The sequence below is a fragment of the Phoca vitulina genome, unplaced genomic scaffold (genome assembly GCF_004348235.1).
Source record: "Phoca vitulina isolate PV1807 unplaced genomic scaffold, GSC_HSeal_1.0 scaffold16, whole genome shotgun sequence".
NCBI lineage: Eukaryota > Metazoa > Chordata > Mammalia > Carnivora > Phocidae > Phoca > Phoca vitulina.
The window spans coordinates 29,044,919-29,057,451 of NW_022589719.1; the positions used below are offsets into that span (position 1 = coordinate 29,044,919).

At 61.0% G+C, this 12,533-nt stretch overlaps 1 protein-coding gene across 5 annotated transcripts in view; it reads right to left on the reverse strand.

The window, feature by feature from the left end:
• Window positions 1-3,502: 3,502 nt before the first annotated feature.
• RAB3IL1 (RAB3A interacting protein like 1) overlaps window positions 3,503-12,533 on the reverse strand; it is an 18,459-nt gene continuing 9,428 nt past the window's right edge. Inside the window, exons 3-11 of one of the 5 annotated variants that reach the window (XM_032415082.1) lie at window positions 12,427-12,522; window positions 12,252-12,329; window positions 11,795-12,013; window positions 10,707-10,853; window positions 10,092-10,220; window positions 9,883-9,995; window positions 8,265-8,364; window positions 5,384-5,450; window positions 3,503-4,570 (exon numbers count right to left, since the gene is read on the reverse strand). In XM_032415082.1, the coding sequence (XP_032270973.1) occupies window positions 4,488-4,570; window positions 5,384-5,450; window positions 8,265-8,364; window positions 9,883-9,995; window positions 10,092-10,220; window positions 10,707-10,853; window positions 11,795-12,013; window positions 12,252-12,329; window positions 12,427-12,522 (1,032 nt within the window). In that variant the 3' untranslated portion in view covers window positions 3,503-4,487. Of the gene's footprint in view, window positions 4,571-5,383; window positions 5,451-8,264; window positions 8,365-9,882; window positions 9,996-10,091; window positions 10,221-10,706; window positions 10,854-11,794; window positions 12,014-12,251; window positions 12,348-12,426; window positions 12,523-12,533 lie in introns of all 5 variants that reach the window. The other 4 variants (XM_032415081.1, XM_032415083.1, XM_032415084.1 and 1 more) reach the window with 4 other exon arrangements.

Genomic DNA, 12,533 nt, shown 5'->3' on the forward strand with positions numbered 1-12,533 from the left:
GTGGGCGGTGAGTGCAGATACCCCTGCTGCCACCATGTTTGCAGGTGAGCTCAAGGATAGGGGGCAGGCTCTTACAGGAACTGAACCTCCCGCCCCAATCTCCAGCCCCTCCACAAGGGGCGGGGCCTCCACCCCAGCTTCAGCAGCCCTCAGGGTTCAGATGCTGACCCCTGCCGCCTTCGCTGGGCCCCGACCTGGTCTCAGCCGCATGCAAGGCCGCTGGGGGACTGGAGTGGGTCAGAACCTCCACTTGCCCCAGCCGCTCCCAGACAGATGAGGAAGATGAAGGCCTGCACAGGGTCCCCCAGGCCGTAAAGCAAGGACAGGGCTCTGGGCGGTGCTGCCCCTCCAGCCACTTGATCCTGGCAAGGAGAGAGCGGTGGTCAAGCTCTCCTGACGCCTGTCATTGTGTTCCTGTAAGGCCTGAACTGTGTGTCTCTTTCTCAGAGCGGAACCAACAGCTGCCCACACGATTTCTCCGTAGGCCTCGGGGCCTTCCATAGGTGGCTTTACCCCTCCAGGCTTCAATCCAGTGGACCTTGCAACTCTCCTAAAATCAGGGGCTCCAGGAGAACTTGAGACTCTATTATCCCCCTCCCTGCACCCTCCCTGTCAGGGAGAGGCTCCACTTGACATTCCTGAGCTGCCATTGGGCCACCGCCAGGAATCGGGCTTAGGCAGGGGGAGGGGAGAACTAGCCAAAAGGCCCGGGAGGGTCTGGCCGGCTGGAGCATTTTGGGGGGAGGGTGCCTGCTTGAGGTTGAGCCCCTCCAACCCGTGGCTGGCCCCTGGCCCAGAGCTTCTCCTGGCCGTGAGCTGACACGCCTCTCGTGGGACACACTCAAGTCTCCAGCCCCCACGGAACCACTAGCCACGGTCAGGGAGCTGAATACTTGTGCAGACCAGCAGGGGCCCGGGCAAGCGGCAGAGGTGCGGCGGTGGCCCCTTTGGGGGAACATGGGGAAGCTCTGGGCCTACCAGAAAGAGCAGTCCTAAAGCCCAGGCAGTGTGTGTTCTCAGCAGACGCACAAAGTGGACTCAAGTCAGAGCTTTGCAACTTGGCTTTGAGCTAAAGCTCGCCACACTGTGGGCTTGGTTATTAGGCCCTGGACACAACTCGTTGCCATGTGAGGGGGGCCGGGGGCCACAGAATGACAGAAGAGCTGTCCGACCAGCCACGAAAGTCTCTCCCCGGAGGCATCACTCTGGTGTGCAGTAGGGCTCCTCAGGATGTCCAAGGCCAACAAGCATATGAAAAGATGAGCTCAAGGGCATTAAGCATCGGAGAAATGCACATCAAAACCACAGTGAGCTATCACCTCACAGGCAATTATCAAAAAACACCAACGTTGACACGTGTTGGCGAGGATGTGGAGAAACCGGAACCCCTGTGCGCTGTTGGCAGGATCGTAAAATGGTACCACTTCTGCGGAAGATGATCTGGAGGTTCCTCGGAAAACTGAAGACAGAACGGCAGCATATCACCGGGCGAACCCGCCTCTCGGTAAATATCCAAAGGAACTGAAAGCAAGGCCTCGAAGAAATCACTGCTCTCGCGCATCCATGGCAGCATCATTCACATTAGCTAGTAGGTGGGAGCAACCCACATGTCCATCAAGGGATGGATGGGTAAAGAAAGTGTGGCACGTACAGACGATGGCAGGAAGTTAAGATGGTAAACTGTGCTTTTTACCCCAATGAAATAAATGAAAAAGGGGTGGGGGAGGGGCTGCAAAGGTCACGTGGTCCAATCTTCCCAACTCATGGAGGAGCAAACTGAGGCCCAGACAGGAGCCCCGTGGCCCAGGTACACAGTCCCGGCAGCATCCAATCCGGGCGGGCTTGGTGGATGGTAAAACGTGACACAGCAGAGCAATGTGGAAGGTGCGCGCGCGGGCTCAGGCTCAATGGCCACGGTTGGAGCTAGCTTTTAAGAGGTGACCACAGATGCCGGGAGCACTTACAGAGTTATCTAGAAATTCACTTAAGAGGAAAAACTCCTGTCCGGCTGATGTCAGTTAAACCTCTCCCAACTCCAAGAGCCGAAGCCCTGAGCCTCTCCCTCCAGAGGGCCCCCAGTCACCCCAGAAGCCTGAAGAATGGGGGTGGGGGAGCAGCTGTAACCCCGTAAAAATGTGGGAAACAAGCCTAATGAAAATGCAGCTCCGCCTCTGCCTGAGACTCAGTTTCTACGTCTCTGAAAAACAGGGAAGGGCCTCATCCAGCGTCAGGCACAAGGCAGGTGTCTCGTGCAAGGAGTCCTGGGTGCTGGCTCTGGAGCTGGGCTCAGGCATTCCTGTCCTGGGGGCACCCTTGACTGTGTGACCTCTCGGTGCCTCAGGGGATTCATCTGCAAAATGGGGAAATAGTAGTACCTCACGGGATTTCTCTGAGGGTAAAGTGCCCTGGTTCGCTTAAAGGGCGTGGAGCCAGCCCTGGGGCTGATGTTAGTGCTCAGATCTTAGCCACTGTTGGGAGGTCCTGAGCCAGATTGTGTGCCCCTGGGTCCCCCACAAGCACCCCACCCGCTGTTGTTTGCCCACCACAGCCCCGCCTTGGCCTGACAGGAAATCCTGTCCTGGGGGCAGGCCAAGCGAGTCGGCTGTGGGACCCTCTGCCAGGGCTCTGAAATGTGGCCTGGTGTCTCCTCGTCCCTGGGGGTGGCTCGTCCAGGGGCACAGAAGCTTCAGGGCCCAGACCTTCATTCTCTTTCTCCCCCAGCTGACCCAGGACTGACCAAGAGGAGGGCAGAAAGAGGCGGGTATGCAGGAGAGGATGTTGGGATCACCCCGTGAGGAAGTGGGGGAAGGAAGGGGGAATCTGCAAGGCAGGAGACCAAGAGTGAAAAGGCTCCTGGCTGGAGACGGTGATAGGGTTGGGTGGCCTTGACAGAGTCCTGGCCAGCCCACAGACGGCCTCAGGCCTCAGGCCAGTAGGGACCCCCTCACCAGCCCCAGTACACACTGACCAGAGGCTGCTACGCTCCCCCCTCCCCGGGACCCCCACGGGCCTGGACCCACACCCCTACAGGTGGGCAGGGGATCTGGAATCACAAGATAGCTCCCCAGGTCCACACCTTGCTAAGAGTCTAGCAGCCTTATCCCTGCCTGCGCCGCTGGCAGACATCACCAATCGATCCCGCCACTGTCCAGCTCTCGCCAGGCAGCCTCGCGAACTCTAACCTCCCGTTAGACAGACACAGGGAGACCAGAGGGTGATCTGCCCCACGAGACAGCGCGAGGGGCAGCCTCAGCACCGCTGCTCTCCCCACAGCAGGCCCCTCGGCAGAAAGCCAGGCTCGGCCCTGAAAACCCACAGCCCCACGGACCGCTGGAGAGGCCTCGAGTGGTACTCCCCACAGCAATCCCTTCAGGATTTGGGCCTAATCCCAAGCACGAGGGCGGGCTAGGGAAGGATTTGGTTTCATTCCTTCAGATGCCCAAGCCTTGGCCTGAACCCCAGGGCGCAGGAGTGAAGGCGCGTGGCGCCCAGCCTCTACCAACAAAGCCTTCCTTTATTAAATAGAGATCGTGTTACATTCCATCCAAAGGAGGAAATCAGCTGTGGTGAGGGATGTGTCCAGGTTGGACCCCAGTCCCAAGTGGGCTGTGAGGGGTGAGGAGGGGCCTGGGTCCTGCCCACCCTACCCCAGTCCTGTGTGCAGGGCTTGGCGGCCTCAGCCCCCATTGTCTGAATGGCCACCCACAGCTGAACACAGACACTGGTGTCCTGAGGCCCTGTCTGTGTTTTACTTCGGGAGAAAAGTATCCTAATCCTTCCAGCGGTGGTAGGGGCAAGGCCTCCCTGAGCACAGGGCTCAGACGGGGGAGGGGGAAGGTCAAGTGCAAGGAGGAGGGGCCCTGATCCACCTTAAGAGCAGTTTGGGGGCAGTTCTCAAGCAGATCCAGGTTGGTGTGGAAGCCCCTGACAGCCCCTTGTGGCCCCACCGCCCCGCGGACACCGGACACGGGGGGGCCCGCTAGGGGCAGTCCGACAGGGAGGCCACCTGGGAATGGGTGAGGGATGGCCACCAGCGGGCGCTGGTGGCCCAGGGCTTGGGACCAGAGGTGGGGGGATACCCTGGAAATCAGGCCACCCAGCGTGGCCCCTTTCTGAGGACATGGCAGCAACAAGGCACCTGCAAGCAGCAGGTCCCAGGCCCGCAAAGGGGGTGCTGCCCCGGGGACCCCCTCCTAAGGGCTGAGCCCCTGAGTATGGGTCCAAGCTTCTCGGTCTTTGGTGCTTCCTTGGAAGTCTCCTGGCGGCTGTGCGCCACTGATGAAGGGAGACGCGTCGGCTCAGGAGGTCCTGTCTGTCCCGGGACAAAGGTTTGGGACCAGCTCAGCAAGGCGTCCGCAGCCTGGCCATCTGTCCATCTGCTCAGCTTCTGGCTCAGGGCCGGATCCAGGACTCTGTCTTCCTGTCTGTCTGTGCTGGGGCAGGGGTCTGCTGCTGCTGAGAGCCCCCCTCTAGGCCCGGGCCATGCCCTAGGCCTCCTGGGGGAAGAAGCCGAGCTTGGCCAGCGACATCTCCTTCCGCAGCCTCGTGATCTCCCAAAACATCGGCTCCGCTGCAGGCGGAACGAAGGTGGACAGCTCAGGGACAGGGTCACCTCAGGCAGATGGCCGGGTCCCTCTCCCCTGGCTTTGGGCAGGGCAGCTGGTAGGCACCTAGGGCTCCCCCAGCCCCCCAGCACAGATGATCTCAGTGAGTGGCCCGACCTCTTTGAGGCTCCACACTGAGGCCCTGCAAACTGTTTTGAGTGCTGAACAAACTCCGCACCACCATGCATCGCCCCCCAGCCCAGCACCGACATGCATGAGCACACTGCCACGCATTTGGCGGGCCACAAATGCTTCCCAACCCCATCTCCCTGGGGTCTCAGAGACCCTGAGCCGTCAGCAGAGCCACGGGGTCAGTCCGAGTTCCCCTCCAAGGCCAAAGCTTGATGCCCAAGCTGGGGAGGAGAGGCTCAGACTTCAAACTGACAAGCTTGGTGGAGGAGCGGGATGCTAGGCCTTGCAGAACAGGGGTAGAGGGGACAACAGGTAGATGGAGGACCTGCTGGGTGGGCAAGGGTAAAGTGGGAGGCGGCAGCTGGTGTCAAATGACCATGAGGAGGCCACCCCCAGTGGGGAGGAGATCCACAAGGGACACCCCATCGTGCAGGGCTTCCAATGCCAGGCCAGTAACAGGGAGCAGTCCCCACAAGCCCCGGGGCCTGGGAGAAGTTTCTGGCGGGGAGAAGGCAGCGGGACCTGGCAGAGCCTGGCAGAGTCTTCCCCTCTGTCCAGGCAACAACGCGCGTAGGTTGACCCCACTGCTGCTGGCCCGCCCGCTCCCTCCCACAGGCCAGCCCCGCCGGCCACCAGGGGGCGCTCACCTTCCTGCCGCACCAGGCCTTGCTGGATGTAGCGGATGTAAGTGAAGAAGTTGCACACTGCGGTGATCTGGGGGCAGAAGCGGGGAGGCTGTGACCAGCCAGCCCTCACACTTGGGGTCTCCCCAAAAGCCAGGGCAGATCAGAGACCAGAGTGGGAAACCCCATGTCCCATCAGAGCCAGGTAATGCTCCCTCAATTGAACAGGGCTGGGCTCTAAAATTTAATTACCCGGGCGCCTGGGTGGCTCAGTCGGTTAAGCGTCTGCCTTCGGCTCAGGTCATGGTCCCAGGGTCCTGGGATCGAGCCCCGAGTCGGGCTCCCCGCTCAATGGGAGAGTCTGCTTCTTCCTCTGCCTCTGCCCCTTCCCCCTGCTCCTGCCCCCCCCCACTCTCTAATAAAATCTTTAAAATATATATATAAATAAAATAAAATTTAATTACCAACGGTGGTATTAGTACTACTCCCAATAAAAACAACAGCAGCAGCTAACATTTAATCCAGCACATGCATCCAGTGAAGCAGACATGCTTATTATTCCCATTTTACACATGGGGAAAACAGAGACTCCAAGAACAAAGGCACCAGACAACAATTACAGAGCCCACAGAGACAGTAAGTGGCTGAACTGGAAGGTGAAACCAGGCGGCCTGCCCTTGAATCCACGCTCATCCTGAGGGGCCTGCCTGCTCTGCGTGCTGCAGGCCCTGGCCAACCAGGCCTTGGCCCAGTGCTCCTGGTAATGCCAGGATAGGCAGGGGGATCAGAAGCTGCTCACTGGGGCTGCCCTGGATCCCCAGGCCTGAAGCCCCCAGCCTGGCCTGAGGCCTGCTCCATATGCCCTATGCTGGGCACCGCGGACCCCAAGTTGGCTCAGACGTGGGCCCTTCTCTCCTCTGCAGAGCGGGTGCTGCTGGTACCCTGCCCAGGCCCCTTCCCCAGGCTGGGGCCCCTCTCCCCATGGCTGAGAGTGCTGGCCACCAAGGGCTCATGGGTGCCCCTCTGTACCCCCTAGCCCTGCAGGGGGGTATGGCTGGGGGCTGGCTGGCATGCGGTATATAAAAGGCCAGCCCCCTTGCCTCCGGGTGGAACCCACCCTGGGCTCCAGAACCCCCATGGATCAGGTTGCAGCCAGACTCCAGCTGAGGCCACACCCCGCCATTCTGCTTTCCTCAGTCCTCCTAAGAATGGCATAAAATCCTCATCTTAGGTTCAGCTTTTAGGGAGCCCAGCCAGAGACAGGGCAGAAGGTGGCCAGCAGCTGTGCCCCAAAAGCACCCACTCAATGTCCAGCGCCCCGGGGGGAGGGACGCCAAGTGTGTGGGGGCCCACAGGGTCCAGAGTTCCGGGGGGGGGCCTCAAACACATAGGAATCCTTGCCAGCCAGGAGGACAAAGTGGGTGCAGGGGGTTGGTGGCCCAGGCAAGCGTGAGAGAGGGGTGCCCCAGAGGGGACTAAGCCGGTGTGGCTCAGGAGGGGCTGTGGTGAGGTGGCCAGTGGGCCCCCATGGGAGGCTGGCGAGCAAGGAGAGGCAGGGAGCAGTGGGGTTCTCTCCCCAGGGCTGTGCTTTGGGGACGGAAACCTCTTCTCCCTATGGATGCCACATTCCTTGGTCTCTTCAGGGTGGGGACCACCTCCTAAAACTTCACACGGTTCTTGTCTCCCATCCCAGCTCTGCCCGACGCAGAGACATGCAGGCCTTTGGAAGAAACAGAGTTCTACAGTGTTTTTTTAGTTTTTATATCTATAGATACAGTTCCGCCGGGCACAGAATGTCTGGTGAGCCTCCTTCTGTTGAGCCCTGGTGGGGATCAGAAAAAGGCCCCTGGAGAGGGCTCTGGGCACAGAGGCGCGGGGCGGAGGCTGCAGGGAAGGCGGACTGGGCTCAGAACGGGGAGGCCCCAGGGCCAGGTCACACCCCCCCTTTCTAAGGCACAGACTCCCCATCTGCAAATGGAGCTCAGCTCGCTGCTCTGGGAGGTTTCGGGACAATACACTGGACACCCTGCGGAAGCTTGTCGGGACCAGACAAGCTGCCTAGCAGCGGGGCCATCTGTCCACCTTAATCCCTATGAGCAGCCTCTAGTAGGTCAAGGGCAGGAGATGGTTCCTACAGAAGGGCCCATCCACTCTGTGCTACCTGTGCACCAAGCTTCAGAATCTTCTAACGCATTCTCTTTGGTTCCTTACAATCCTATTCACAGTCTGTAAGGGGACAGAGGAACGGGGACCACCCCGCCCTTATCCCCCAGCTCGGGGAGGTCCACTGACCCAGCCTGGGCCACTCGGCAGGTGAGGAGGGAAGCTGGGATTCCCGGAGGCCTCGTGGAATCCACCACTACTGCCAGGCCTCAGAACCTTCTCGAAAGCCTGGGGCCAGAGCCTGAGCTGGGAGGCAGGAGCCTGGAATTTTAACCTGAATTCTAATGTCACTCCCATGATTAGGTTTCGGCAAGCAAACAGGTACCTCAGTCCTTCACGCCCCCGCCACCCCCCCCCCCACCCCCGAGGGACTGAGTCCTGCCAACAGCCATGTGAGCTCGGAAGAGGACCACTATCTCCAGAAAGCAGGCAGCCAGCCTACTCCTTGACTGCAGCTCCTGAGCCCCTGAGCAGAAGATCCAGCTAAGCTGTGCTCACTCCTGCCCCAGGGAGAGCATGATAATAAATGGGGGTTGTTTTAAGCCACTAAGTTTATGGTAATTGGTTCTGCAGTAATGACAAACTAATTCACCAGGCTTGGCTGTGTGGCCTGAGTCGGTCTCCGTACCTCCCTGAGTCTGTGCCCTGTTCTGCAGATCAAGGTTGAGCTCCTAGGCTGGCCCAGGGTCCCAGCCCAGGGGGCCCCTAAGAAGCCCAGTGACCCTCCCACTGGATGACTCACCCTGGCCCGGGAAGACGGCGAGATGTAGTAGTGGCTCTCAGAGTCCCCAAGCCGGATTCGGTGGCAACAGGCACGAGCCAGCCCGCTCAGGGCACAGGTACTAGAGGAAAGCAGACGGGGCCGTGGGGGCTGGCGGGGGCTCACCCACCCAGCTCATGCAGGGAGGATGCAGCAGGCAGAAGGATGCACCAAGGGAGCTCGGAGAGGCAAGCGGACCTGGGGTCGGGGCCTGGCATCCTCTCCCTCGACCCCACCTTCCCCAGGAGCCGGGGGCAAGGCCAAGGAGAGATCCCAGTCCCTGGGACAGACCTTTGACCTAAGCTGGATCTCACCCCTAAACCCCTCACCTTGCCCCTAGTGGGCAGGAGAGCCCAGTGCACCTCATGCCAGGTATCTTATCAAAGTTCCCCTCTCTGCAGCCCCTAAAAACGTACCCCCTACTTTACCGGGACTCTCAGGCTCAGTCACGCCTTCCCCAACTAAACAGGAGTCCATTCTCTCCTCCACTTGGTCACCGAGTCCTCAGGCTAGGTCATGCCAGCAGGGCCTCTTGCTTGAATCCCCTTAGCTCCTCCAACCAGCCCTTTGCCTCGTCTCTCCCCTTCTCCACATTATAGCCAGGGGCTCCTCCAAAAGCCCACCCCTAGCCCACCATCGTTCCCTGCTGCTTTCCTACTGCCCAGGAAACCATTATGGAGACTCTGGAGCAGAGAAAGGTTAAGTAGGCTCCTGGGTTGCAGGACTTATCAGTGCCTTTGCTGCCTCCAGGTTCACTGTGACTCTGATTGGACTTGGCAACTCTCTTTTTAGGAAACATCTATTGATGATTTGGCCTAGTGGGTCAAAGCCCAAACCTCATTCAAGACCTTTTACACTCTGGCCCCAAACATCCTCTGTGGCCTCAGCCCTATCTCCCTACCCACCCCACTGCTCTGCCCACAAACCTAGTGATGTTTCCATTAATACCCTGGCTTCTCATACCTTCACTCATTTTGGTCCCTCTGCCTGAAAGGCCCTTCCCTACTTGGCAAACTGCTATTTATCCTTCAAAACCCGGCTCAAATGTGCCCCTCTGTGCCAAGGCTCCCCCCTGGGGCTTCCCTGGCAGGTCAAATCCTGGGCTGCCGAGGGAAAGTGCTCCCCACCTCTGCCCCTTGTTCCACCCCGGCTGTCTGGTTCTGCTGCAAGCCCTGCTCGATGGCAGCTGAGTCGCAGGAGGGACAAGATACCAGGGCTGTTTGGTTATTTATTAGCACAAGGAGAGCCAACAGCTGACATCACTTACATGTCAGTCGGGGCCCAGAACCCATTGTGGGAGAGAGGATGGGGGCGGGAGAGGGATGCCCGGCAGGCCAGCCAGGAAGAGGGAGACTCTGGCTCCCACACTCCCGGTAGGGCCTGGGGATCTATGACTAGAGGCAGGGATTTGTGCCAAAGATGCCTCCTTGCCCTGCCTGATGTCAGCCACCGCGCCTCTGCACCCCTCCCCAGCCAGGCCTGTGCGCCCCACTCCCGCCCCCGCTTGGGTCCCGGGTCCCCGGCTACTGCCTCGGCAGAGTGCGGGGCTAGGTGTGGCTTTCCCAAGCGGGCAGCAAAGGATGAAGGGCGCTGAGCTTACTTGGTGCTGCCACGCTCAACTGTGGCCACCTTCACGGTGGGCAGCGACTGCGAAGCCACGGGCTCGATGGTGAGCGTGTTGTCCTCCACCGCGGCCCGGACCAGCGCTGAGAGCTGCGACAAAGCAGGGCGGCAGGCCGGGGCAGTGAGGGGCTGGCCTCCGGCTGAGGGGCCGTGCCCCGGGGCCAGCCACCCTCTACCCCGCCTCACCTCCTGCATGGTGAAGTCCAGACAGGGGCCCACGTCCTCCCGGTACACCCTTTCGAGGAAGGGGCAGGTCTTGTCCAGGGTGGGCGATTCCCGCCAGGCCTGGAATTCTGCAAACAGGGTTGTGTCCACCTGTAGGGGAGGGTGAGCCGGAGAGAGTGGTTAAGGCACAGGGGGCGGGGGTGGGGGGAGCTGAAGATGGTGGGGAGCCAGGGAGGTTGCGGGGCAGGCCCCAGCCTGCCAGCGGGTCTGTCCCCAGTGGCCGAGCGGGGGACAGAGCTCCAAGGAAGAACCGCCTCCTTCCCTTTGTACCAAGGGCCTCAGAACTCAAACTTTCATAGCCAGGTGTGCTTTTAGCTTCCCGGCTCTACAAGGTTGCAGACTTGGGTCCAGGGCCTCGTCCTGAAGCCCCTCTCTGCCTCCTGGAGGAGGAAAAGCTGAAGATGGGCCCTGCAGGTCCCCCCACCCGCCCCCCGCACACACAGACACATGCACACGGAGGGAACACACACGGGGCCGCCTACTCGGGAGAGACGACTGGCTGGCCGCCCTGGGGCGCATGCAGTGTGAGTGAGGCTGGGCGGGGGCAGAGGGGCGGCCCCTCTCCCCAGCCATTACCTGTCGGGAAAAGGAGAAAGAGGTAGCAGAGGTGGGGGCCGTGAGCGGCTCCCCAGACAGGAGCTGCCAGGCCGGCTCGTAGGTGAGGTGAACAGCTTTGCTGGGGACCACGCAGAGGAGCAGGGAGAGGAGGGGGGGCAGCCCAGGCTGGGGGGGGGGGGGCAGGGCAGACAGACAGATGACAGGTGCACAGAGACAGACAGGAGGAAGGAGATGTTAGTGTTTGGTCAGAAGCTGAGAACTCGGAAATAGGGGGCGAGGCCTGGCCTGCGTCCCTTCCCTGGAAGCCCCAGAGACACAGGGCAGGATGGAGCTGGGGGCTCAGAGACCACAGGACCCCGAGTCCCATGTAGCCCTTGTAGGGCTCACTGAGTGCGGCCCTGAGCTGAGCTCCTGACACCCAGGTCTTATCAGTCACCATGGGCAGTGGGGGGCCCTTATGTGAGGAAGCTGAGGCTCTGGCAGGTGCCTTCACTTGCCCAAGGACCCACGGTCAAGGACATCACAGCCCACTGCCCAGCCTGGACCAAATACCCTATGTAGCCAAGGTGAGGGGGGAGGGAGACAGCCCCCAAAGGCTCTGCCTGTCTACGTACCAAGGCAGAAGGTGCTGAGGACCCTCGAATCCAGGGATGTCACGAGCTGGTCCTGGACCTCAGGGCTGCAGGCATGCAGGGCCCAAGCAGCCTGTCCCCAGAGGCCTGGCAGTAGCCTCCTTAGGCCCAGGGAAGGTGTTTTCCTGAAGAACTCCCCCATCCCCCCCCACCCAGGCCAGGCCCTCAGGCCCCAGGCCAGCCTCAGGTGCCCAGAATACCACCTACTGCTTGGAGGGGCATGAAGAGGCGACCAGGCCCTCACGGGACCCATGAGGTGTACACAGGGTACACGCAGAGGCTGAGGGCCAAACCTCATTATCACAAAAAGGCTGCCCAGCCTTCCCAGACAGAGGACACAGAGGCCCGGGGATGGCAGGCCAGGCTCCAGGTCACAGTGTGAGGCGTCAGGCCTCCCCACTGGGCCCCACTACCTGGCTGATGCTGGACACCGTCCCCCTTTCCCGTGTCCACTGCCCGCCCACCACCCCTCACCTCTTTGCCCTCCTTGTCCAGGGTGAGGGTATGTCCAGCCGCGGGGCACACAGCGGGGCAGAGGGTGCTGCCGGTGCTCTTATGACGCAAGTGGCCCTTGCGGGGTCCGGCCTTGGTGGGGCTCAGCAGCTGTGGGTGGAGCTCGCGGTTGGGGGAGGCTGGTGTGGATGTGAGGACCAGTGTCTTCAAGGCGCTCACCTCTGCCTGCAGCATGTCGATCTGGCCGGGATGAGGTGGCCGTCAACCACCGGCCACCCCAGCTCAGGACAGCCTGTCCTGGCGGTGACTGGTACCTAACCCCCCTGCTACCCCTGGAACAGCCTTTGAGGTGGGGACTGAGGCACCCATTTTACAGATGGGGAAACTGAGGCTCAGAGCGGACCCATGGCCTGCCTGGCATCACACTGTACGCCGGGCTCTGTTAGATGCACCTGTCTGGGAGCTGGCCGGGCCTCACCTTGCCCCGCGCCTCCTTCAGCTGCTTTTCCGACGCTGCCTGCTTCATGTTGGCTTCCCGCACCATCCTGTGGGCTTCCTGGGGAGAAGGCAGGCTCTGCATGAGCGGTGAGGAGCCAGCGCGGCCCCAGCGGCCCCACTGCCCAGCTGGTCCCCCAGCTGGCCGGCCCTGGTACCTCGAACAGGCTGGCCGTCAGCTCCTCTAGCTCCCGTTCTAGCTGTTCCCGCACCTTGGACAGCCGCTCACACTCCTCGTCCTTCAGCTTCAGCTCCTGGGGGGGGG